Here is a 22098-nt window from a genome sequence, read left to right as displayed (position 1 = left end):
TTGCTGCTCCTCAAACACACCAAGCATTTCCAATCCCCTCCTGTGCTAGGCTGTTATTCTTGAGGGAGCAGAATCTCTTGGCACTCACCTTGATCACCATCTCAAAGGTAAAGACGCCTGTGAAAACGTAGTCAAAGTATCGTAGCACCTGCAGGGGACAAAAGCAAGGGGGCAGTGGGTCATGGCTTGCTCTAGCTGAGCCCCTGTGAACCTAGCGATGGGCCACTGTGGGGGGTGTTCAGCCATCAGCAAAGTCCACAAGGAGAAGTGTCTCCACTCAGAGGGAGCAACCCAGACGCCCAGTACCCTTGGGCAGGGTGTGTACTGCACAAGGGCCCCTACTCCCTTGTCTCACGGTGTAGATTTGTATGTTGTGGAATAAACTGTCCAGCAGATGGCAGCAAAGTCCTAACAAAACTACTCTATTAAGCTGGTTTGCTGACCAACGGGAAGGGCGCCTTTTTTATTTGCCAAGGCCAGGTGGTGTCTGCCTGGACAAACAATGTCCTGCAGCCTGGGTCCTCTCATGTCTCTGATGTGAGGCTGTTGTGAGGATTGTGATTGTGGAGGCACAGTGCCTCCCACATGGTTAAACACAAGGGGTACTCCATCAGCTTCTTGGTAAGGGCTGATAATCACAGAGTACCGCCAGCAGAGGGCCCAGGTCAGGGACCTTCTGCGGCTCCCACCTCACTCCAGGTAAAAACCAAAGTCTTCCCCATGGCCCCCAAAGCCCTGCACGATCTGCCCGGTCACCTCCCTGTCCTCATCTTCTCTCACTCTCCTCCTCACTTGCTTGGATCCTGCCACCTTGGATTTCCTCACCTCAGGGCCTTTGCACACACTGTTCCCTCTGTCTGAAATGCTCTTCCACATGTCCCACCCAATTCCCTCTCTTTCGTCCTTTGTGGCTTGGTTCAAATATCACTTTCTCAGTGAGGTCTTCTCTGATCGCCTGTTTAAAATGTCACTTCCTGGCACTTGCTATCGTCCTTACCTAGTCTGTCCTCCACCTTCCATACTTATCACTTTCTCACAAACCCCTTGTTACAGTTATTAATAATCTCATTGTCCATCTTCCCTACATCAATGTCAGCTCCTTGAGGGCAGGGACGCTTGTCTGTCCCTGTGGCATGTCCAGCTCACAGTACAGCGCCAGGCATACAGCAGGTGCTCAAGAAGTGTTTGCTGAATGAATGCATGAATAGCTGAAGCTGCACTAGGTCCTTCAGGAGCTGATCTCTGTGATCTGTATGGTCACAACTCACTTTCCCATTATGTGTGGGGCTTGAAGGGCCATCAGGGACCAGCATGGCCAGTGAGTGACTTCCTGGAGCAGGTGGCAAGCACAAGGGGCTGGAAGGAGCTGGGTAGGCAGAGGAGATGGTGGAGGGAGAGCACTGCAGGTGCGCCAAACAGAGGGTACAGCATGGCCAAATGCCTGGCGCTCTGTGAGTTCTGGGAAGGCAGGGACCATCTCATACCCTGTCAATCCTCGATGTTTACTCTGTGCCTGGCACACAGTAGTTATTCATTAAAGAGCAACTAAATAAAGTAATGAATGGAAGGAAGGGAGGAAAGAAGGAAGAAATGGAGTGGGCAGGCCAGATGGTTAGGTGAATCCAGTTCTGGAGAGTTGAGGAAGTGGGGTAAGAGGAAATCAAAAGTCCAATAAATCAGATTCAACCATATCTAATATTTAGATCCTTTTGACCTATATAAGTGGCAATTTTCTGTGGCTCAGTCTAATCCCAAAAGGTTCTCAGTCTCGTTTACCACAGGAGTAATGTAAATCAAAGACCCCATGAGATTCCCTTCCACACCCACCAGGTCGGCCAAATGAAAGAGCCACCAGCATCAAGTGTTGACACTGCTGTGGAGCAGGAGGAGCCCCATATGTTGCCAGCGAAACCATCACACCATCCAGTAAACATCTGGTCACACCTAGTGAGTCCAACCAGTGCAAATTCTATGATCCAAAAACTCCATTTCTGGTTTCACACCCTAGGGAAAGTCATGCCCAGGTGCCCCAGAGACATGTCAGGTGAGGGGAGTATTACGATTCTAAAGCAGAGACACCCCAAGTGCTCACCAACTGGAAGATGAAGAAATGAATCATGCTGCATGGTGGAACATTAAACAGCAATGAAAAAGGATGGCCGCCACTACCCACAGCCATACGCGCTCATCTCTCAGCAGACACAACACTGGGTGACGGAAGCAAGGCACAGAATGATTCTGCCTGCTTAGTGTTAGAAATGGGCAAAAATAATTCTAGTGTTTAAGGACGCTCATGCAGGTGGGAAAGTCGGAGAAGCTAAGAAATGCTCCTTCCAAAAGTGGGGTTGTGGTTACCTCTAGGGTAGGGTTTTTCAAGCTTGACACCATCGACATTTGGGGTTGGATCACTCGCTGTAAGGAGCTGCCCTGTGCACACTGTAAGCAATGAGCAGCGTCCCAGGCCTCCACCTTCTAGATGCCAGTAGCACCCCCCTGCCCACCCCAAGTTATGACAACCTAACATGTCTCCAGATGGTGTCCCTGATTGTGAACCCCCTCCAGAAGGAAGAAGAGGGGCAACTGAGTTGGCACCAGAAGGGCGGTTCTATACTATTTCCTGCCCCTGGTGGTGGTTTCATGGGTGTGTGTGCACTTTAAAAAAAATATATATATCTTTCCTGATTTCAGAGAGAGGAAGGGAGGGGGGGAGAGAGAGATAGAAACATCAATGATGAGAGAGTTGTCATTGATCGGCTGCCTCCTGCACGCCCCCGACTGGGGATCGAGCCCGCAACCCAGGTGTGTGCCCTGACTGGGAATCGAACCGTGGTTCCTGGATTCTAGGTCGATGCTCAATCGCTGAGCCACGCCTGGCCGGGGAAGGGTGTGTGCACTTTAAAATCCTTGGTAAATGGATCATGCATTTTCTAGGCACTTTTCTGAGGCCTGTCCTCGTTTGGCTAATATAAAGAACTCTGGGTGGGGTCCCTGGGCATCAGATGGCAGTACAGGGCCACCGTCTTCTTGACCAGGAAAGAGCTTTGTGAGGAGAAGTTTCAACTGTGAGATGGAGTGGGGAGCAGATGTTTTGCAAAACACCCCATGAGGGCTGGTTGGAGCCCTGCCTGGGTGCCCACAGTCCTGGGGGCTGCAGTTCCCCTAGCCCCCTCACACCCCTCCCCTCTCTGCAGGAGAGAGAACCTTCTCTATGTCTCCTGGAGGCCCCTGGGGAACTGGGCAGATAACGGAGTGTAAACTCAGCCCTGCCCTGAAGCTGGTTTCCTCCAGGAGCCATGTTCTAATTATTTCCTTCCATTTTGCTGCCCTGCCCCCGCCCCTGCAGTAGGGTCCCCAGGAGGCCTGCCAGGCCTGCAAAAAAAGGGAAAGTGCAAGGTAAGCTGCCAACAGGAGGCCTTGATTTATGGGGCCCTCCAGCCCCACGAGGCTCCTAGCTCACTTAGGGAGGGTGGCAGGGCCTCACTCCCAGTGGAAAATGTACCTTTGGTGTTGGGCAGGGGGGAGTGATGGGGACAGGAGCAGGGGAAGTAGGTACCGCTGCCAGTCCAGCCTCTGCCACACCCTTGCCTGCCAGTGCCTCAGTTTCCCCTCTCAACCACTGGCACACATTGATTCTTAACTAGCAGGCTTCAAGGAGGGCTGGACGCAGAGTAGATGCTCAGTGAAGGGAGATGGTTGGAAAAAAAGTAGCGGGACCTCTAGGGTAGATCAAATTGGGATTCTGCTGTGTGATCCTGGACCAGTCACTTAACTTCCCTGAGCCTGTTTTCCCAACTATCCAATATGGATACTTGGGAAGGCTTGCATGCCAAGTGCCCTGGGGTGATGCCTGGAACACAGCAAGTGCTCAATTAATAGGGGCTGTTCACAGACCCTCGACTGCCCAAAGAGAGCTTTTTAGTTTCCCAAAAAGCTAAAAATTTAGGTTGTTTCTGAGTGAAAATAATCCTTTTTAAAACTTCTTGTTGAAATGGAAGAGTGCTTGGTGAGACCTGGCTGCCTCTGGAGCACCCCCCGCCCGAGTACCCCCTACATTCTGCAGAGAAAGTACAACCCCACATTCTGTGAACTTCACTCCTCGCACCAGGGACTCTAGTTTTCTGGGCTACTGTTTCTTCACCAGGTGCATAGAGCCACCGCCTCCTCAAGGATCCTACTCTCCAGAACATCCCCAAAGAACTGGAACTTCCCCTCCTGACCAGCATCCCTTCCACCCTGGCTATGAGCTTTTGGATGCAGGAGAAAGTGGCCCAAGGCAGAGAAGCTGGGCTGGGGAGGGGATGCTGGGTGGGACTCACATTGTTCCGTGGTGCGTTGGGCTGCACGGGGTCCTCAGCCGCCAGGGCAATACTGCTCATGGCGATGACCATTAGGATGCACATCTCAAAGTAGCGCAGGTTCAGAATGTAATGGCACAGGCGGCGAAGGCTGTTGGGAATAGACGGGCGTGCAGAGGTTCACTCAGACCATGGGCTCGCAAGCCCTTTCCTTCTGTCATACCCTTATGTCATCTAACACTACCTGAGATCTCTCACTCCCAAAGTCCCACGCCCAGCAAACTATCAAGCGCCTACATCTGGGAGTGCACAAGGGTCCTAACATCCCAAGAAGGTAGGGGGCCCTCAACTAGCGAAGATATTCACATGCCCTGTTTATAAGTTCTTATCACTCCCAAACAACCCTCTTGGAACATCTGATTCCCAGGCTGGATTGTCCTTGATTCTGTAGGAGATCATAAAATGGCCTATGGTTAAACAAAACTGGGCAACTCTGGTTTAAATATATTTCTTTAAAACAAAATGAGTACAGTGACCTTAGGCAAGTTACTTCCCTGCTCTGTGTTCTCATCTGTGAAGTGGCCATAACAATAGGGCCTAACTCACGAGAAGGTGGGGATCAAAGAGTTAACTATAGGGGCTTCAAAAGTTAGTTACTTAAATTATGAATTACAAGCCTTATTAGAGCCTTTAATATGCTAATAGATAATACTTAAGCACTTAACAGTTTAAGTGGAGCTAAAAATAATAAATATGTCATAGGTTGTATGAATGGCAGTAGGAATGAGTGATAAAGAACAGGGATGCTGGAGTCAGTCTGTGTCTGGGCTCCCCAACTTGCTTGCTGTCTAACTTTGGGCAGGTGACTTCACCTTCCTGGGCCTCGGTTTCTTCATTTGTCAAATAGGACTAAGCATAGTACCAATGCCATAGGATTATTATGAGATTTTTTTTTTTTTTTTAATCTGTAGAGCACTCAGAACCATGCCAGGCACAAAGTAAGGACCACGTAAATATTTCTCTAGTAAAACAGGTAATGTCAACCAAATAAAATTAAACGCATAGGGTGAGCCCCAAACAGGCCAGTTGTAGAAAGCAGTTACCGCTTCCCCCCAGCTTATTTGACATGATTCTTTGTTGAGAAGCATTTTGAGGGACCAGAGTTTCAAGGAATACCCTTTGGAAAAACGTAATCCTAAAATAATGCTGAGTCACCACGACATGCACGTGGTAGGTTTCTCTCCTAAATAATCCATCCTCGAGGACGCCCGTGACGGGGGCCGTGGAGCGCAGGCAGAGGACACGCGCTCAGAGCGCAAACCCCGGTGGCGCGGAGGTCAGTCAGGGGCCGCCGCGCCCGGTTGTACAGGCTGTCGAGTGACCTTAGGCGAGTGACTGCACAAGGGACCACTTGCAAGGGGCCTCTGTCATATTATGGACAGTGGAGATTTGGATATTTATGACAAAGATTTCCCAGCTGATGGCAGGAGTGGGTCTTTTCCAACAAAATCAGTACTTTATGACAAATTTCTATCTTATGTGACTCAAGAAAAGGGCATTATTAAAAAATTTGCTCAATGGTCCCTTTTTGACTAAGGGTGGTCTTGGAGGTTCCCCCCCCCCCCCCGCCTGGCCTGACTCCCTCCACCCCAGCTGTGGGTCGTACTCACGGGTTGGTCGTGGAAAGGATAAACATGGAACTGTAGGGGGGCATGGGCTTGGGGCCGTCTTCCCCGGGGTCGTCTTCCTCCTCCTCCTTCTTCTCTTCCTCTTTTTTTGGCAGTGGGTCTGGGTTGGCGTTTTTGTTCACTGTTGGGACAAGAACCAACACAGGGCTCCCGCCACGATTTTCCACAAGCCTCTGGGCTCCTGTTCACTCCCCAGAGCAGGCAGTAAGCAGCTGACACTGATAAAGTGCATACTATGTGCCAGGCACCATATTATGCCGTTTAATCCTCACATAACCCTATGAGGTTGCTACTTTATGTTCCCCATTTTACAGATGAGAAAACTGAGGCACAGCGAGGCAAAGTGACTTGCCTAAGGTCACACACCTGGGAAGTGGCAGAGCTGGGACTTGAACCCCGGGCAGCCTGGCCCCAGAGTGCCTGCTCTCAACTACTCTACAGCCTTGAGTCTGGAGGGACCCTCACAGGATATTAACACAGACCTGCCTCCATCTCATGATGCTTTTCAGACTGTCACTTGAAGGCAGGCAGGGTGAGTCCCAATATCCCACTTTACAGGTGGGGATACTGAGCTTACCTACTGTCAAACTGTTCCCCCCCCCATTAACATCCCTCTCCTGACCAGGGCCAGGAGCTACCACCCTCCCAACATTGATTCTGTAACTTCACCTCACTATATGTCCACAGGCAGACTGAACCTCCCTGAGTCTCAGTTTTTCCATCTGTAAAATGGGCACAATGACAAGATCCACCATATGGGACTGTGCATTTATAGAACATACTCATGAAAACCTCTTGCACAGAACTGACACTAGAAGAACTGGGTTACTATTATTATTCTAGGAAGTGACAAACTCACTGGGTCACCTTCAAATTCCTAGTGCTTCCCTGGTCCCAATCTCAGATGGGGGATGGAGTAGGGGGCGGTAAGAACTACCGATACCTCAAGGGCCTAGACCTGCGCTGTTCAACAATGAAACATGCTAATCCCGACGGTGGTGTGCTGTAAGCACACAGATGTCGAAGTCTGAGTGCGGGAAAGAGAATGCTACATAGCTCATTAATAATTTAAAAAATATTGATCATGTGTTGAATGGTAACATTTTGGATATAAATAACATTTTGCATTAAATATAATTTACTATTAGTTTATTTTACCTACTTGTATTTCTTTTATATTTTTCAATCATTCCCTCCCTCCCTCCCTCCCTCCCTCCCTCCCTCCCTCCCTCCCTCCCTCCCTCCCTCCCTCCCTCCCTCCCTCCCCTCTATCTCTCCCTTCTTCCTTTCTGTCTTTTAACATGGCCACCAGAAAGTTTAAAATTACTTATGTGGCCTGTGTCACTTTTCTTTGGACAGCCCTGGCTGAGAGAATCATCTGACTTCCCCAAATTTCCACCAGAAGAATCCACTGCTCCTCAAATATGGTGGCTTCCTGGCTCTCCCGAGGGGATTCGGGATGCAGGAAATATCACTAGCCCTACTGAGCATGTACAGGCCGGCTGCTGCATGCATGTTATCTCATTTAATGTTCCCAGCAGCCCTGTGGGGCAGAAACTACAGGAACACCCATTTTCCAGAGGAAGAAACTGAGGCCAGAGTGGTGGGGTCACTGTCCAGGGTCACACAGCTGAGCCTCTAGGACTGAGCCCAGGGACGTTGGTCCCCGCCCAGTGACATGCGAGGGTGGAGTCTCACCTTGGACAACGGTATGGTTGAGGGGTGGCGGGCAGGCTGGGGGGATGTCCACCGTGGTGTGGTCGGGTTTCCTGGCAGTCTTAGCTGAGTTGGTCTGGGTGGTGCTGGGGTTGGTGACGATAAGGCTGTTCTCGGGAGTCTTGGGGGGGCCGGGGTTGGAGGGGTTCCCCGGGTTGTTGGGCATCCGGCGACTGGTGGTATTCTGGGGATTGGTGGCCGTGGCAGATGGGGCCGTTGTGGGGCCGGGGTTGGTGCTGTTCCCCATCTTGGCTGGGCTCTGGGACAGGCCGGGGTGGCCGAGGCTGTCGTGGGGACTGGCCGATTCTGCAGTGGCCAGCTTGTTGTTCTTCATGTTGTCGATGTCCTCGGCCAGCGGCGGGTCTTGGCGACCCAGGTCTTGCTGGATCGGCCGGGTGGTCGACAGGTTGGGGCCCGACACGGGTACCCCGGAGCCCTGGGTGTCTCTGTGGAAGGCAGGCCAATGAAAAAGAACTCATGACTGAGTTAGAATAACAGAGAGAGAACATTTCTGGATCCTGCCTAAGACACGATCAAGCGAGTGTACAACTCGGACATCAAGAGGCGTGTCCCGAAGCCGGCCAGTGTGCCGGGCACTGAGGTTCTTGATCCCCATGTAATGTCACTGCCCACCTCCCCAGATTTCAGCTGCTGCTTCTCCTGCCAGGATGGCTGTTTCCTGGGGCACGAGAAATAAGAGGGAAAAAGAACTTTCTGCCAGAGCCTGCACCCACCCAACCAAAACTTCTAGACTGGCCTGCTTGTCCCCCATTAGCTCCTAGGCAGAACTGGGGACACAGTGTTTCCAGGAGTGGCTAAAGTAGACAAGGGGACACCATCTCCTTCAGGGTGGGGATGTCTCCGGGCTTTAAATGCCTGTAGTATGTTTGTCCCCTCCCAACATTCCACTTAGGGGAAGCAGGCAATATATGCAGGTAAACATATTACAAAATAACAATAGAAACAGTAACAGCAGACACTTGAGTAACATAAACTCCCAGGTACTGTTCTGAGCATGGACTTGAACAGCCCCTTCATCCTCAGCTCCTGGAGGGACAGTTATTAGCACTACTTCACATATGAGGAAACGGAAGCTCACACAGGTTAGTCTCTTGCCCAAGGCAACAGCGCTGGTAAACGAACGGGATAATTTCTCACATGGATACAAGTTTGGTGGGCAAAGCATTTGAGGCAGAAGGAACAGCCAGTTCAAAGGCCTTGAGGTGGGGACAAGGTTGGTGAGTTTCAGGAGGCTGGTGTAGCTGGAGGTAGAGAGCGGGGGGATGAGATAGTGCCAGGCAAATGCCTGGTCACTTCCTGTCAGATGATAAATAAATGTCCCATTTTTCAAATGAGGACACTGGGGCCCAGAAGTCCTACAGATCCAGACCTCCCTTCAGTCTGTGTGTCCCATCTGCACACTCACACCCAGCTTGGCAAAGACCCTCAGGAGCCGTGGCCCTGGTGAAGGTGGCTGGCATCTGGGGCCTGTAAGGCCCCTCTCACTGCATGCCTGACCTTGCGAGGCCCTGCTCTGCTCTGCTGGATCCAGGTGGACCTGGTTCCCTAGCTGCCTCCCTAAGGGCTTGGCCCCTCAGTGTGGTCTGCTTGCTTTCACACCCCCTTCTGGACCCTCGATCCTCAGATAAGGGACCTCATTGTCCCCCAATCCCTGGGCACTGGCCGTGGCCAAGTCTGTTTCCCAGAAACAAAGGACCTCTGTTGTATATAATCTCCATGACTCCTCTCTCCAGAGGGCTCTGCAGTCTAAGAATTCTCTCCATGACTTTTTATTTTAATTTTAAATTTTTATTGATTCTAGAGAAAGGAAGGGAAAGAGAAGGAGAAAGATTAATGTGAGAGAGAAACATCGTTTGGTTGCCTCCCACATGCGCCCCGACCAGGGATGGAACCCAGCATCCTGGGCATGTGCCCTGAATAGGAATCTAACCCATCACCCTCTGGTGGACGGGATGATGCTCCGACCAACTGAGCCACACCGGCCTCTCTGGCTCTTCTTAAAGGCAACCCTTGCTTCTGCAACCTGTGCCCTCCACATGTCCTCGTAACAGCTCACACTTACTGAGTCCTTGCTGTGTGTGGGATTTTACACATTATCAGCTCATCTACTCCTTGGAATAGCCATGGGAAGTAGGCAGTATTGTTATTTCTATCTTACAGATGAGGAAACCAAGGCCCAGAGACAAGAAGGGCCTTGTCAAGGGCCACACAGGCAGTTGGTGGCAGAGCCAGTTTGGAGCCCAGACAACACGGCTCCAGCGTCCATATTCTTGACCCTACCTGACACTGAACCTGTCTTATGAAGCAGTTTGAGGCCTCCCAGAGGCTTAGCCCATAGCTGGTGGGTGTGGGAATCCTTGGCACTGTTCTATCTCAACTCATTAACTTCCTGAACAGTCCTATCAGGCTGGGATATGACTGCTCCCATTATACAGATGGGGAAACTGAGGCCTGGACAAGCTGTCATACTAGAAAATGGCTTTGTCAGGCCATCACCATCACATACATTCACTCGAGACCAGAGCGGGCAAAAGACAGCACTCAGGTTACCCCTTTCATTTACTGCCCGGATTAGAAAGCAGTTACAGGAACTGAAGCCCCCAGACAGCACAGGCCTGGTTCCCCAGGCCCAATCTGGAAGCCTAAATCTACCCAATGCTTAAAAATAAAAAAGCTGGCCTCCCTGGAGGGCCTCCCAAAGGCTAAGCCACTGGCACCATCTTCCTCATTTTGTTTTTGTATTTGAACTTGCAAAAGGCCTTGGTGGTGTTTAGGAAGCAGAGGAGAGACAAGGTGTTTTATTTTTAGACTTGTCTTTCTGAGGATGCACAGGAAGGGCAGGCCCAGGAGAATTTCTCACTTCTCTGGCACGTGAGTAGGTCATGAATTGACACCTTGAAGACAGACTGACCTGGTTTAAGTCCCAGTGATGCCACTTACCAGCTACGTGACCCTCTGCAGTTTGATTAGCCTCTCTGAGCCTCAGATCCCTCACCTTTGAAATGGAAATAATGGTAGGAGACCTTCCCTGTAACTTGGAGATGAAAACGAAGATCCTGGTGCTGATTTGCTCTGTAGCCACCAGTGAGAGCCTGTTTCTCACCAGTAACAAGAACATGGGAAACTTATTGAGTCACTGTGAGGAATAAATGTGTGAGCGAGCTGAGGGCTAGAGAGTTACTCCTGGGCCTTGCCATCCAGTGGAATTGTCCTGATGGATTTAGAACTTGCTTGGGACCAGTCACCCTTTATTCCTTCTAATTTCTCCCTTTTGGACTAAGAATGTCTACCCCATGCCTCAACATTCTATTTTGGAAGCAGACAACTTGTTTTCTAGCTTCCGGAGTTTTGTCTCCAAATGGGTTATACTATACTCAGAGCCTCACTCATTCCCAGCTTAGGTGATGAGATTTGGGATTTTTGAGTGATGCTGTAATAGGTTAAGACTTTCGGGGATAGTGGGATGGGGAAAATGTATTTTGCACATGGGATGGGCATGAGTTTTGGGGTGGAGTTAGAGGCTGCACTGTGGTGGGTTGAATGGTGGCCCCTTAAAAAACTATGTCCATCTGGGACCTGAGAATGTCATCTTTGGAAAAAGGGTCTCTGCAGATGTAATTAAGTTAGGATCATGAGATGAGATCATCCTGGATTAGGGTCGGCCCTAACTCCAAGGACAAGTGTCCTTAGAAGAGAAGGGGAGAAGGCACGCAGAGGAGAAGGCCCTGTGAAGATGGGGGCAGAGGTCAGAGGGTGTTCTACAGCTAAGGGACCCCAGACACCGAGGACAGCCAGTAGCTCTGGGACACGAACCCTGTGCCTGGACGGTGAGCGTCAGCTGTAATGGTGCGGGTTAAATGAAATAAATTTGAAACCAGTATTTCTTCACTGTCTTGCACAGCCCACAAATGGGCTCCTAATGTTAACCCACTGCTGGTGCTCTTGTAAAAGTTTGTCCATCAGATGGAAACCTGGTTGGGAATATATATATATCTATATATATTTTATTTTTTTTTAATTTTTATTTTTTTTAAAAAATATATCTTTATTGATTTCAGAGAGAGGAAAGGAGAGGGAGAGAGAGAGACAGAAACATCAATGATGAGAGAGTCGTCATTGACTGAGCCCGCAACCCGGGCATGTGCCCTGACCGGGAATCGAACCCCAATCGCCTGGATCCTAGGTCAACGCTCAACCACTGAGCCACGCCCGGCCGGGCTCTATATATATTTTAAAAATAGAGATCCCTGCCCTAGCCGGTTTTGCTCAGTGGTTAGAGCGTCACCCCATGGACTGAAGGGTCCCGGGTTCAATTCCAGTCAAGGGCACGTACCTCGGTTGCAAGCTTGATCCCCAGCCCAGGTAGGGATGAGTGAAGGAGGCAACCGATCAATGTGTCTCTCTCCTATGGATGTTTCTCTCTCACTCTCCCCCTTCTACTCTCTCTGAAAAGCAATGGAAAAAATATCCTCAGGTGAGGATTAAAATAAAAATAGAGATCCCTATCAAAAAGCAGGCTGAGCTAAATCCTTTGGCCACCATCCAGAGAAGGTGTACTCAATAACACAGCAGTTGGGACCACAATGATAGAGGTACAGCCTCACGTATGGGACCACGAGCCCCTTGTTCAGATGAAAAGGGGACTGGCAGGCCTTGTTCTGTCTTGTAGTTTTAACAAGCTCAGCTGGCAGCAGCCCACTATCAATCTCCAAGAGGTTTCATTTCTAAATGTCTCCAAGGAGAACCTAAAAGGGGCAGAAAACTCTGAAGTCAGGCCCCTTCCCCCCTTCCTCTTGGGGATTTGCCATCCTTTGCCCTTAATAGGCAGCTGGTTGCATAATGCTTGTCTTGAACCACATCCCTTTGCCAGCTAATCACTTCAGCATCCCTCTGACGAGGGCTGTGGACATTTTGCCTGGGGCATGCTCAGGCCCCAGACCCAGAGGGTGGTCCTGCTTCCTTGTGCCCCCACTGTCCCAAGGACTGACATGTATTAACTTATTTAATCCCACAACTACCACCACTGGAGGTGGTATTAGAATCAGCCCATTTTAAGGATGAGGAAACTGAGGCGTAGAGAGGCAAAGGCATTCGCCCAGTATTACTCAGCTGGGAAGGGGCTGAGCTGGACTCTAGTCCTAGAGATTTTAAGATACGATGCCACTCAATGAAGAAAATAGGGGTGACAGATACATTGGGGTACATGGAATGGGGTTGTTGAAGGTACTGGCTAAGGCCCAGTGGGGGTACTATAAGAATCAGGGTGTTAAAGGATGAAGCACCCCTACTTCCCCATGCAGGATAAGCTGTGAAGCTCAGAAGTTCAGTATCTCGATTCTTGCTCTTTTGGGCAGTGGGTTGTCATGGTGATGAGAGCAGGTAGAACTAAGAGGCAAAGAGCCGAGATGCTAATTCTGGGGGGTGGGGTACAGGTCTTGGCAGTGTCTCCTGTGCTCAGTCAGATCTAGCAGAGTCCTCCCACTACTGGAGTGAGTGGTGGACACTCTATGATCCAGGTTTTAACTGGGGGTCAGGGAAAGCTCCATCCTCACTTTGGTCGCCCTGGGGTGCCACTGGGTTCAGCTGCCTGCTGTGCGGGACCTGAGGCCAACAACTATTGAATGATATGAAACAGAATTGCTTCCACTCACTTTTCACTGGGGTGAGCCAATGAAAGCTTTAGGGGAGGAAGAGATTTAAAGCTGGGGAAACGAGATGAAGTGAAGTAGAAATGGCGGGAAGCAGAGGGAACAGAAAGAAAACAATCATATATATTATCAGTATTCTGGAGAATGAAAAACACAGAGTGTGTCTGGGAAAAGGCCCAAGGAACGACAAGAGGAAAAATGCGGGAGGCAGACCTCTGAGGCAGGGCCACTGGCTTCGCTGTAATATGGAACCGAAACGTCTTTTTACTGTATTATATTCTTGAATAAAGTTCTCACTTTGTCATTCTTATTTTTCTTAAAGCAGATGAATGGCTCAATCTTGGACTTTTTTCTGTAAAAAGTGCCTGAAGTTTTATTTCCAGCGAGCATTAGAACCTTTTTATCAGCCAAATGAATAACGCCTCTCCTGGCCAGGGCGTTTGACATGCCTATTAACAAGGGAGTTAGCAGTGCCATCCTGGTTTAGGATAGAGCCTGACCAGCTGAGCATGTGTGTGTGGAAGTGGGAGGTACTTTCTTTCTCTGGGGAGGAGGGGGGAACAGAGGCCAGCAGTGGAATTTCATACTTCTACTGGTAGCTGGCTGCCCTTAGGGAAGTCCCTTTTCCTCTGTGGGCTTCAGTTTCCCCATCTGTAAAAAGAGTGAGTGAACAATCTAAAGACTACGGATCTTAAGTTGTTTTTTAATGGCTGTGAGTTTTAATAATAATAGTAATAGCTAATGCCTATTGAGTGTTTACCACTACTAATAAAAATAGTTAACATCTAGCCCTGGCTGGTGTGGCTCAGTGGTTGGAGTGTCAGCCCATGCACTGAAGGGTTGAGGGTTCGATTCCCAGTTAAGGGAGTGTACCTGGGTCGTGGGTTGGGTCCCTGGCCCCTTTTCTGTGTGCATGTGGGAGGAAACTGATCAAAGGGTCTCTCTCTTGCATTGATATTTCTCTCCTTTTTTACTCTCCCCCCCCACCTTCCACTCTCTCTAAAAATCAATGAAAAAAACATCCTTGGGTGAGGATTAACAACAACAAAAAGTTAACATCTATTGATAGTTTAATAATAATACTCATCCTAATAGTTAACATTTATTGAACACTTATTATAAGCCAGGCACTATTTAAAGCATTTTACATATACTAACTCATTTGAATCTTATGTCTACCCTAGGAGGTAGGTACTGCACTTATCCCCACTTTGGAGGTGGGGAAACAGAGACCCAGAGAGGGGAAGTGATACACTGCAAGTCACACAGCCAGGAAGTGATGGGGCAGGAATGTGACCTCTGGCTCCAGAGTCCTGGCCCTTCGCCATCAGGCTGTGCTGCCATTCTGTCCCTCTCATTCTGCCTCCTTCAATAATGGGAGCACATAGAATACTAAAAATGATATTTATAGTTATATTTGTAGTAATAATAGCAACAGTGATGCATTGGTCCTTAATTAGGCAGTCCTGTACTGAATACTTTATTCCGCCTAAAATTACTTCAGGGGCCTCCCATGGCTCCGAGAGGACTCAAGGCCCTGCTGGCTGATCCACCACTGTCCCTTCAACCTTTTTTCTCTCCTCACCCTCCAAAATGCAAACTGCAAACTGGCCTCCTTCTGGTCCTTTGCACATGCTGTTCTTAGCTTGGAATACTTCCCTTCCTTCTCTAACTGTTCCTTTCGGAAGCCTGTTACCTGCATGCCCATTACCCGCAATTACTTGATTGAATCCACAGCCTGCCTTAGACTATAGTAGGCACTTAGTAAACACTGAAGGAATGAATGAATAAACCTGTAAGAGAAAACCCCAGAGTAGGAATGGCTTGGAACATTGGTCTTCAGGGGGTTGTTGTGAAAATATGTGGAGACCTAATGATATAATAATTGGGGGGCACTGTGGGCATTTAGGAAGTGGGATGCAGGTACACTAATATCTTAGCATATGCAGGGCAGTTCCACCTGGGGAAGAATTAGACCGTCTCCTTCATGACTTTCATATGCCCCTCACACAGGTGAAAATTCTGCTTGCAATGATCTGTGCCTTTAGTTTTACCCTAACTGTGTTTTCTGTATGAGAATAAAAAGTATTTTTGCATGTTTTAAATATACATCACATTTCCCCTGAATGCAACTATTGGACAAATTAAGGAAGGCTAGACTCGATTTCATAAGGAGCTTCACTCTGAGACTGCCAATCACAGTAGACACTGGCCCGGAGGCCCCCATTTTGGAACATCTCCACACTGATGGCAATGTTCTTGTGTTATGTAAGTTGTCCGCACAACCCAGAGTCAGCCGGCATTTGTACCTGTAGCATTCCTGATGACTTTGCACAGTTGCCTGCCTCAGAATTACGTCACTCTGTGCTCTAGAGTCTCTTACTTAAAGTGTGGTCCCTAGATCTGGGAACTCTTTAGAAATGCAGATTCCCAGGTTGCACTTGAAACCTACTGAATTAGGATCTGTGTTTCAGCAAGATCCCTGGGGATTCACGCACACATCTGATTTTAAGTGCTGGCCTGCTGCGTATGTCATGTAACAGACCCAGTTCAACACAACTTTAAAAAAATCAATATGATGCCATAATGGTGATATAAAAGAAGACTAACAGGACATTAATTAATAAAAGAATAATGTCTGTTTTAACATGTAAGTTGTTGGGCTGCTACATGGACCTTCTAAGGAGTGTTCCAAAATGTTATGAAAAAGAGGTTGCTGTTTGTACCTGGGTAAAGTGCTGGCCTGGAAGATGCTTCTGAAAGCCTTGAGCCCTGTTCCCCCTTCAGTGATGAGGACCCAGAGTGGCTTTTTAAATCCCCTTAGGAAAAGCGTCAGGTAAAAAGACAGCTGGATCAATAACAGCTAAAAATGGTCTCAGCTGACCAAGCACTGTGCCAGCTGCACGTTCAGGCCCTTTGCGAGTATTACCTCATTTAATTCCTGCAATGACCCATTATGCCATTTTAGATCCCACTATGCCATTTTACAGATAGAGGGAACTGAGGCTCAGAGTTGTGAAGTCACTTGCCCAAGGTCACACAGCAAGCACTTGGAAGAGCCAAGTAAGTCTGGGGGAGAGTTTCTGTGGAGTTTCCTTGAGATGCAGGAGGGCATGATGACCATCAGGTGTCAGATGGCCTGGGTTCAAGGCCACTTGTTAGATGTGTGACCTTGGGCAAGTCGCTCCACCTGTTTCCCCATCTGCGCACTGGGGTGATGACAATGGGATCTATCTCAGGGGGTTGCTGGGAAGACCGAGTTGAGCAGGACAGTGCCAGGTGTATAGCAAGGGCCACGGGGACTGTTGTTATTACTGCGGTATTGTTACTACTGCCCAGATGCCGGGCGGCCGCCACTTACTTCCTCCGCCGGTGCCTGCGCTCCTTGTCCTCCCTCCGCGCGTCCAGGTCGTAGGTGGCCGCAGCGCCGTGCCGGTGCCGCCGCCTCCGCTCGCCGCCCTCGGGGCCCTCGCCCTCGCCCTCGCCGGCCCGCGCCGGCCGGCCGCCCTCGCGGTGCCGGGACCTCCGCTCGGCCTTGTCCTCCGGGGCCTCCTCGCCCGGCCTGCGATGGGCCCGGTGCCTGCGGGGCTCGCCGTCAGCGCCGGCGCGTGGGGACCCGCTGCGGCTCTCCCGGCTGGCCCCCGGCCGGTGCGCGTGCCTCCGGTGGGGGTCCCCGGCCTTGGCGCGCTCGGCCTCCCCCTCCCAGAACCCCGGCGGCTCCAGGCCGCCCTCCCGGGCGTGGTGGTCCGACTCCCGGCCGTACGGCCCCTCCCGGCTCAGCTCGGCCTCCTGGCTGCCGGCCCAGGGCCGCCGGGCGTCCAGGCCGCCGGAGCCGGGGTCCCGCGCCCGGTCGTGGAAGCGCGCCTGCTTGCGGAGGAAGTCCTCGGCCCGCTGCTGGCCCAGGCGCTGGTCTACCGTGGGCTCGGCCGCGCGGCTCTTGTTGGTGTTATTGTTGCGGTTCTCCTGGGGATCCACCACCAGCGGCCGGTCCAGGTGGGTCTTCATGTCGGGCCGCAGGTGCCGCGCATAGGTGGCTTTCCAGCGCTCGTCGGGGTCCATCTCGTTGTACAGGGCCTCCCGGCTGGCCAGCAGGTTCTGTTTGCGCATCTCGCTGGTCCGCTGCTCCCACACGGACTTGGTTGGCTTCTGGTTCTTCTGCTGCTCCTTCCTGCAAGGGAAGGGGGCACGGGTTAGAGCACGGCTGGGCACCGCACCTGCATGGGACACTTGGGCTTATGGGAGTCTCAACCCAGGTGGGCGTCTTGTCTCAGGTGGGCATCTCCACCCAGCTGGGGCTCTTGGCCTAAGTATATGTCTCAACTGTGTGGAAAATTCAACCTTGCTGGATATCTCAGCCTTATAGGTGTTTTGGCCCAGGTGGGCATCTAAGTCCAGATACAAAATGTTTATCTCCACCTAGCTGGGCATTTGGGTTGATGGGGGTCTCAGCCCAGGTGGGTGTCCCCATCGTCCTCTTTATATTATAGCACATGACTCCCTGGAGGGCTTGTTGATGTTTAAAATATTTTAACCTCTGACTCAGCCAATCATAATGGACACTGGCCTGGAGCAGGTTCCAGAGGCCCCTGTATTGCTTGTAGGACCCTTCAGTTTTAGGTCATAGGAGGTCTAGGGGTTCCAGGAGAGCCTGAGTGGGCACTTAGGAGTCTACAGGAAGTGCCTATTGATGCTGGAGCAAAGCAGCCAGCGGCGGGCCTGCTGCTGGGAATGCTGCTGAGGCTGGAGCTCTGCCTGGGGTATCAGATTTTTTCAGGGGTTCGGTGTGCACTGATAGTTTTATACAGACCTTGACCTTCCATAGGCTGCCTGAACATGAACCTTCTTTGGCTCCCCGCTCTCAGCCACCTCCTTCTACTTTGGGAAAGAAAGCCTCCTCCCCATTGTTCCATGATGCACTGCCCCACAATCCTCAGGGCACCCCACAGAGGCACAATTAAGAATCTTGGTGTCAACAAACCTCCCTTCTATCAAGACACCTTAATTCTCACCACCTCTGATCCACCAGCAAACTCTGTCTAGTCTACCTTCATGATCTGCCTAGAATTCATCTGTATCCATCACCTCTTCGGTCACCACTCTGATCCACCCACCACTATCTCTTTTGCATGGACCAGTGCAGTCATCTCCAACTTGGTTTCCTGGCTCCTGCCCTCACCCCCAGTTTGTTTCCCTGGGAATAGCAGCCAGAGGGAGCCTGTGAACTCCTGAGTCAGGTCCTGTCCCTCTGTTCAAGAACCCTCCAGGGCTCCCACCTGACTCAGAGCAAAAGTTTAAGTCCTGCCCATGGTTCACAAGGTCCTGCATGATCTGCCCTGTCACCTCCTTGCCTTCATCTCCTCCCACTCTCCTCGCTTGCTCACTCATACTGACCTCTTAAATACACGGTGCATGCTGCTGCCTCAGAGCCTTTATATGTGATGTCCCCACTGCCCGGTGCCTGGATGCTCTTCCCTTAGGTCCCCCCATGTCTCCTTTCTCCTTCAGGCCTTGTCACCTTCTCAGTGAAGACTTTCCTGACAACTATATTTAAAAATCTCAACTCTCTCCATCCCTAGCACTCAGTACATCAGTTAATGCTGTATCCCCAGCGGCTAGAACGTGCCCGGCACACAGTAAGTAGGTGCTTATTAACTATTTATTGTGTGAAAATGAGTGGGAGGGCAGAAGTACCTCTTCCTAAAGCTCAACCCTGTCAAGGACTGCTTCCTGCCCCAAATCCTTGACTGGGAAGATGTGGAGGCCCAGGAGCATGCCAGCCAGAGCCAGGGCACTTACACAGCTATGGACAAGTTGGCCGCGGACAGAGGACTCACTTCTGCCACCTCCTTGGCTTTCTGGAGGGCGAGTTTCTGGTTGGCTGCCTCTTCTTCTTCTTGTTCATCCTAAAAGGTACATGGGATCCCTGTTTACAAAACTTGAACTAGGCCTTGGGGCCTCATTTCTGACCCTACTGCTTATCATGGGCAACTCTGGGAATATTTACAAACAGGTTTGGCCTTGGTTTTGACCAATCAGAGCCAAGGCCAAGGCAATCGGAACAGCTGCCTAGTGTACTGCTATCCCCTGTATGTACAGGCCCAGCTCATTATTAACCCTATGTTAGCATACTGCCAGAAGAAGAAGAAAAGGAACAAGACTCCCTTCCCTTTTCACAGTGGGGATTTTTCTGCACTCTGTCTCAAGGAGCTGGAAATTAATGCAAAGATTTTCCTCTTACTGTACTTTCCAGGCCATGTAAGCTCTCTGAACCAAGACTGGAAAACACACACAACAACACTGACTAGTCCCCATGTGCAGAAAAATCTGGCATCCCAGGGCCCATCCCATGCACTGCCAACAGCCTCCAGAAGGAAATTGGGAGGAGCTTATATTCTCAGCAGGTTAGGTTCAAAAAGGAGGAGGATGGGGGAAGATGTTTTAAAAAATACATACAGAAAAAGATGTTTTGGGGCCTTAAATCCTTCTTCAGACTTCATGCAGGGCCTCACTCGTAAAACAGAAAAGCCAACAAAGAAAAAGCAAAGAAAAGGCAACGAGAAAGAAATGGCCAGAGGTGAACCCACCAGTAAGTCATGTGATCCCTGTGCTGGGATCTCTGGGGCAAGAAGCAATCTTACCACCTCGGAAATAATCAGATCAGGACACTCTCCGTCAGCGAGAACATGGAGGTGGGACCCAGCCAGGCCCCCAGCTCTCACAAGGCCTCCCTTCCTCCTGGCACAACATCCAGCATTTCTCAGAGCTGGGCCCAGGGACCGCCTACCTCAGAAATACTGCAAATACAGATTCCCAGGCTTCCCAAAGAACCTGGGTAGGGCCCTAGAACCTGCATTCTTAACAAGCTCCCAGGTGAGTATGAAACACGCTCAAGTTTAAGCACCAGTACACATGGTTATGAGCACAAATTTTAGACCCACTTAGATTCAAATCCCAGTTCCACTACTTATTGCTGTGTGACCTTGGGCAAGCGTCGTAACCTCTCTGTGCCTCCCAATCCTCATCTAAAATTTCAGCTCTCTCTGACTTTCTCTAGGTCACTTTTTCCCTTGGTACATATTGCCATCTGACAAATTTATTTCTTGTCTGCTTCTCTCACTCAAATAGCAGACCCATGAGAGCAGGGATTTCTGCCTATTTTGTTTATGGCTGTGTCCCTGGTTCCTACACCAGGCCTTGCTCACAGTAGGTGCTCAATAAATGCTTTTGAATGAATGACAAAAGCTCTGAGAAGGTGCATCCGGGGGTTTCTGTGAGCATTAAATGAGCTAAAAACATATCAGGGGCTTGTGGGGTGCCTGCCATATATTAAATGCTAAGATATGCTTGTGGAATAAATGAAGGAAAGAATGTGAGTCTGGAGAATGTCCACACTTCACAGGTGAGGAGCTTGCCTTTCTCCCTCCCCTTCACCCACCCTCCTAGTGTCCCCTCTCCCCAATGAGTTGGATGAGCTCATGGCTGGATCGGCCCCCAGAGCAGCCATGCCAGCAGGCTCCATGGTGGCCCGGCCCAGGGCTGTGTGTTTGGGGTGGTGGAGACTTCCGTTTCCTCCCCAGTCGGAGCTGGGCCTGGGAAACTCTCTCTCCCTCCTGCCAGGGCCGGCAGATGGAGGGTTGGCAAGGTCTGCTCAGTTCAGTTCAGTTCCATGAACACATCCTGAACACCTCGAGGCACTGGGGCCATGAAGCTGCGGGAGGCCCCAGGCCTGGTCCTCCTGGGCTGGGAGGAAGACTACACATTCTCTTAAATTGATGGGGCTGCTGGCGCAAAGTTTAGGGCAGATCACTGCTAGCTCCTAACATGCCTTTGTTGCTGACCCCCCTCCCCCAAATTGTAAAAAGGTATTCAGCTTACATTGTGCAGTGCACAACCTGCACAACCATCCCCGTGGCCCTGCCTGTGGGCATTCCCAGGGATGTGAGCAGTGTCACTGAGAACAATGTTGCCTCCTCTGGCCTGTATGTGGTGGGCCTGACTCCCAGGGAGTCCAAGGTTGCCCAAAGTGGCATTGGCACCAGGTTTTGCCCAGACAATTCCTTCTTGATGACCACAGATAAAACTGGGCTTCTCCTCACACAGATGGTTCTCACTCCCGACCTCCAAAATTCTCTTTTCATTTCATTTCCTCTGCTCTTCTGATCTTTGAGGGGTCACATCTCTGCCTTTTCAGTTCCTAGTTATGTGGTGAGGTCATTTAACCTTCCTGGGTCTCATTTTCCCCATCTGTGAAATAGGGATAACAGTAACTCCCTATCTGTTATGTTTGCTGGTGGCAGTTACACTTTCTGTGGTTGCTATTATTATTTTATCATTACCTGCCCAGCTGGGCTCAAATGAAAGTAGCAGGGTGTGTGAGTCAAGAACTTGGGTTCTGGAGTTTGCCAGCTCTGGGTTCGAATTCCAGCCTTCCCTTTACCCATTCTATAAAATGAGAGCTCTAGGTCTGGGGCCTGGCTTGTGCCCAGTGACTAACAAAGGCTCCTTTTATTGAGCACTTAATGTGTACCAAAAACTGCTGAGCACCTGACAATGCACAGTGTGATGCTATATAAATAGCAGCTGCTATTTTCATGCCAGCTGGGCCCAGTGACTGCCTTTCTGAGCCTCAGTTTTCCCTTCTGCAAAAAGGCGATAACAGCAATGCCTGGCACCATGAGTATCAGAATTCTTCATTGCTACCAACCAGCAATGATGTCCAGCCAGCTCACG

The 22098-nt window shown here is 50.3% G+C and overlaps 1 protein-coding gene across 5 annotated transcripts in view; it reads right to left on the bottom strand.

Annotated features, from left to right (window-relative positions):
* Positions 1–22098, bottom strand: part of CACNA1A (calcium voltage-gated channel subunit alpha1 A) — a gene marked incomplete at its 5' end in the record, with an annotated part of 198458 nt that overhangs the window by 54135 nt on the left and 122225 nt on the right. For all 5 annotated transcript variants that reach the window (XM_081134439.1, XM_081134442.1, XM_081134443.1 and 2 more), the window contains 6 exons: positions 89–148; positions 4317–4446; positions 5966–6104; positions 7682–8145; positions 16730–17536; positions 19165–19271. In XM_081134439.1, coding sequence (XP_080990565.1) covers positions 89–148; positions 4317–4446; positions 5966–6104; positions 7682–8145; positions 16730–17536; positions 19165–19271 — 1707 coding nt within the window. The remainder of the gene's footprint in view (positions 1–88; positions 149–4316; positions 4447–5965; positions 6105–7681; positions 8146–16729; positions 17537–19164; positions 19272–22098) is intronic.

This window comes from Miniopterus schreibersii, assembly GCF_964146895.1.
Source record: "Miniopterus schreibersii genome assembly, chromosome: 4".
In the NCBI taxonomy this organism is placed as follows: Eukaryota; Metazoa; Chordata; class Mammalia; order Chiroptera; family Miniopteridae; genus Miniopterus; species Miniopterus schreibersii.
The sequence above is the reverse complement of the archived record's forward strand: the minus strand, read 5'-3'. Positions and strand labels throughout refer to the sequence as shown.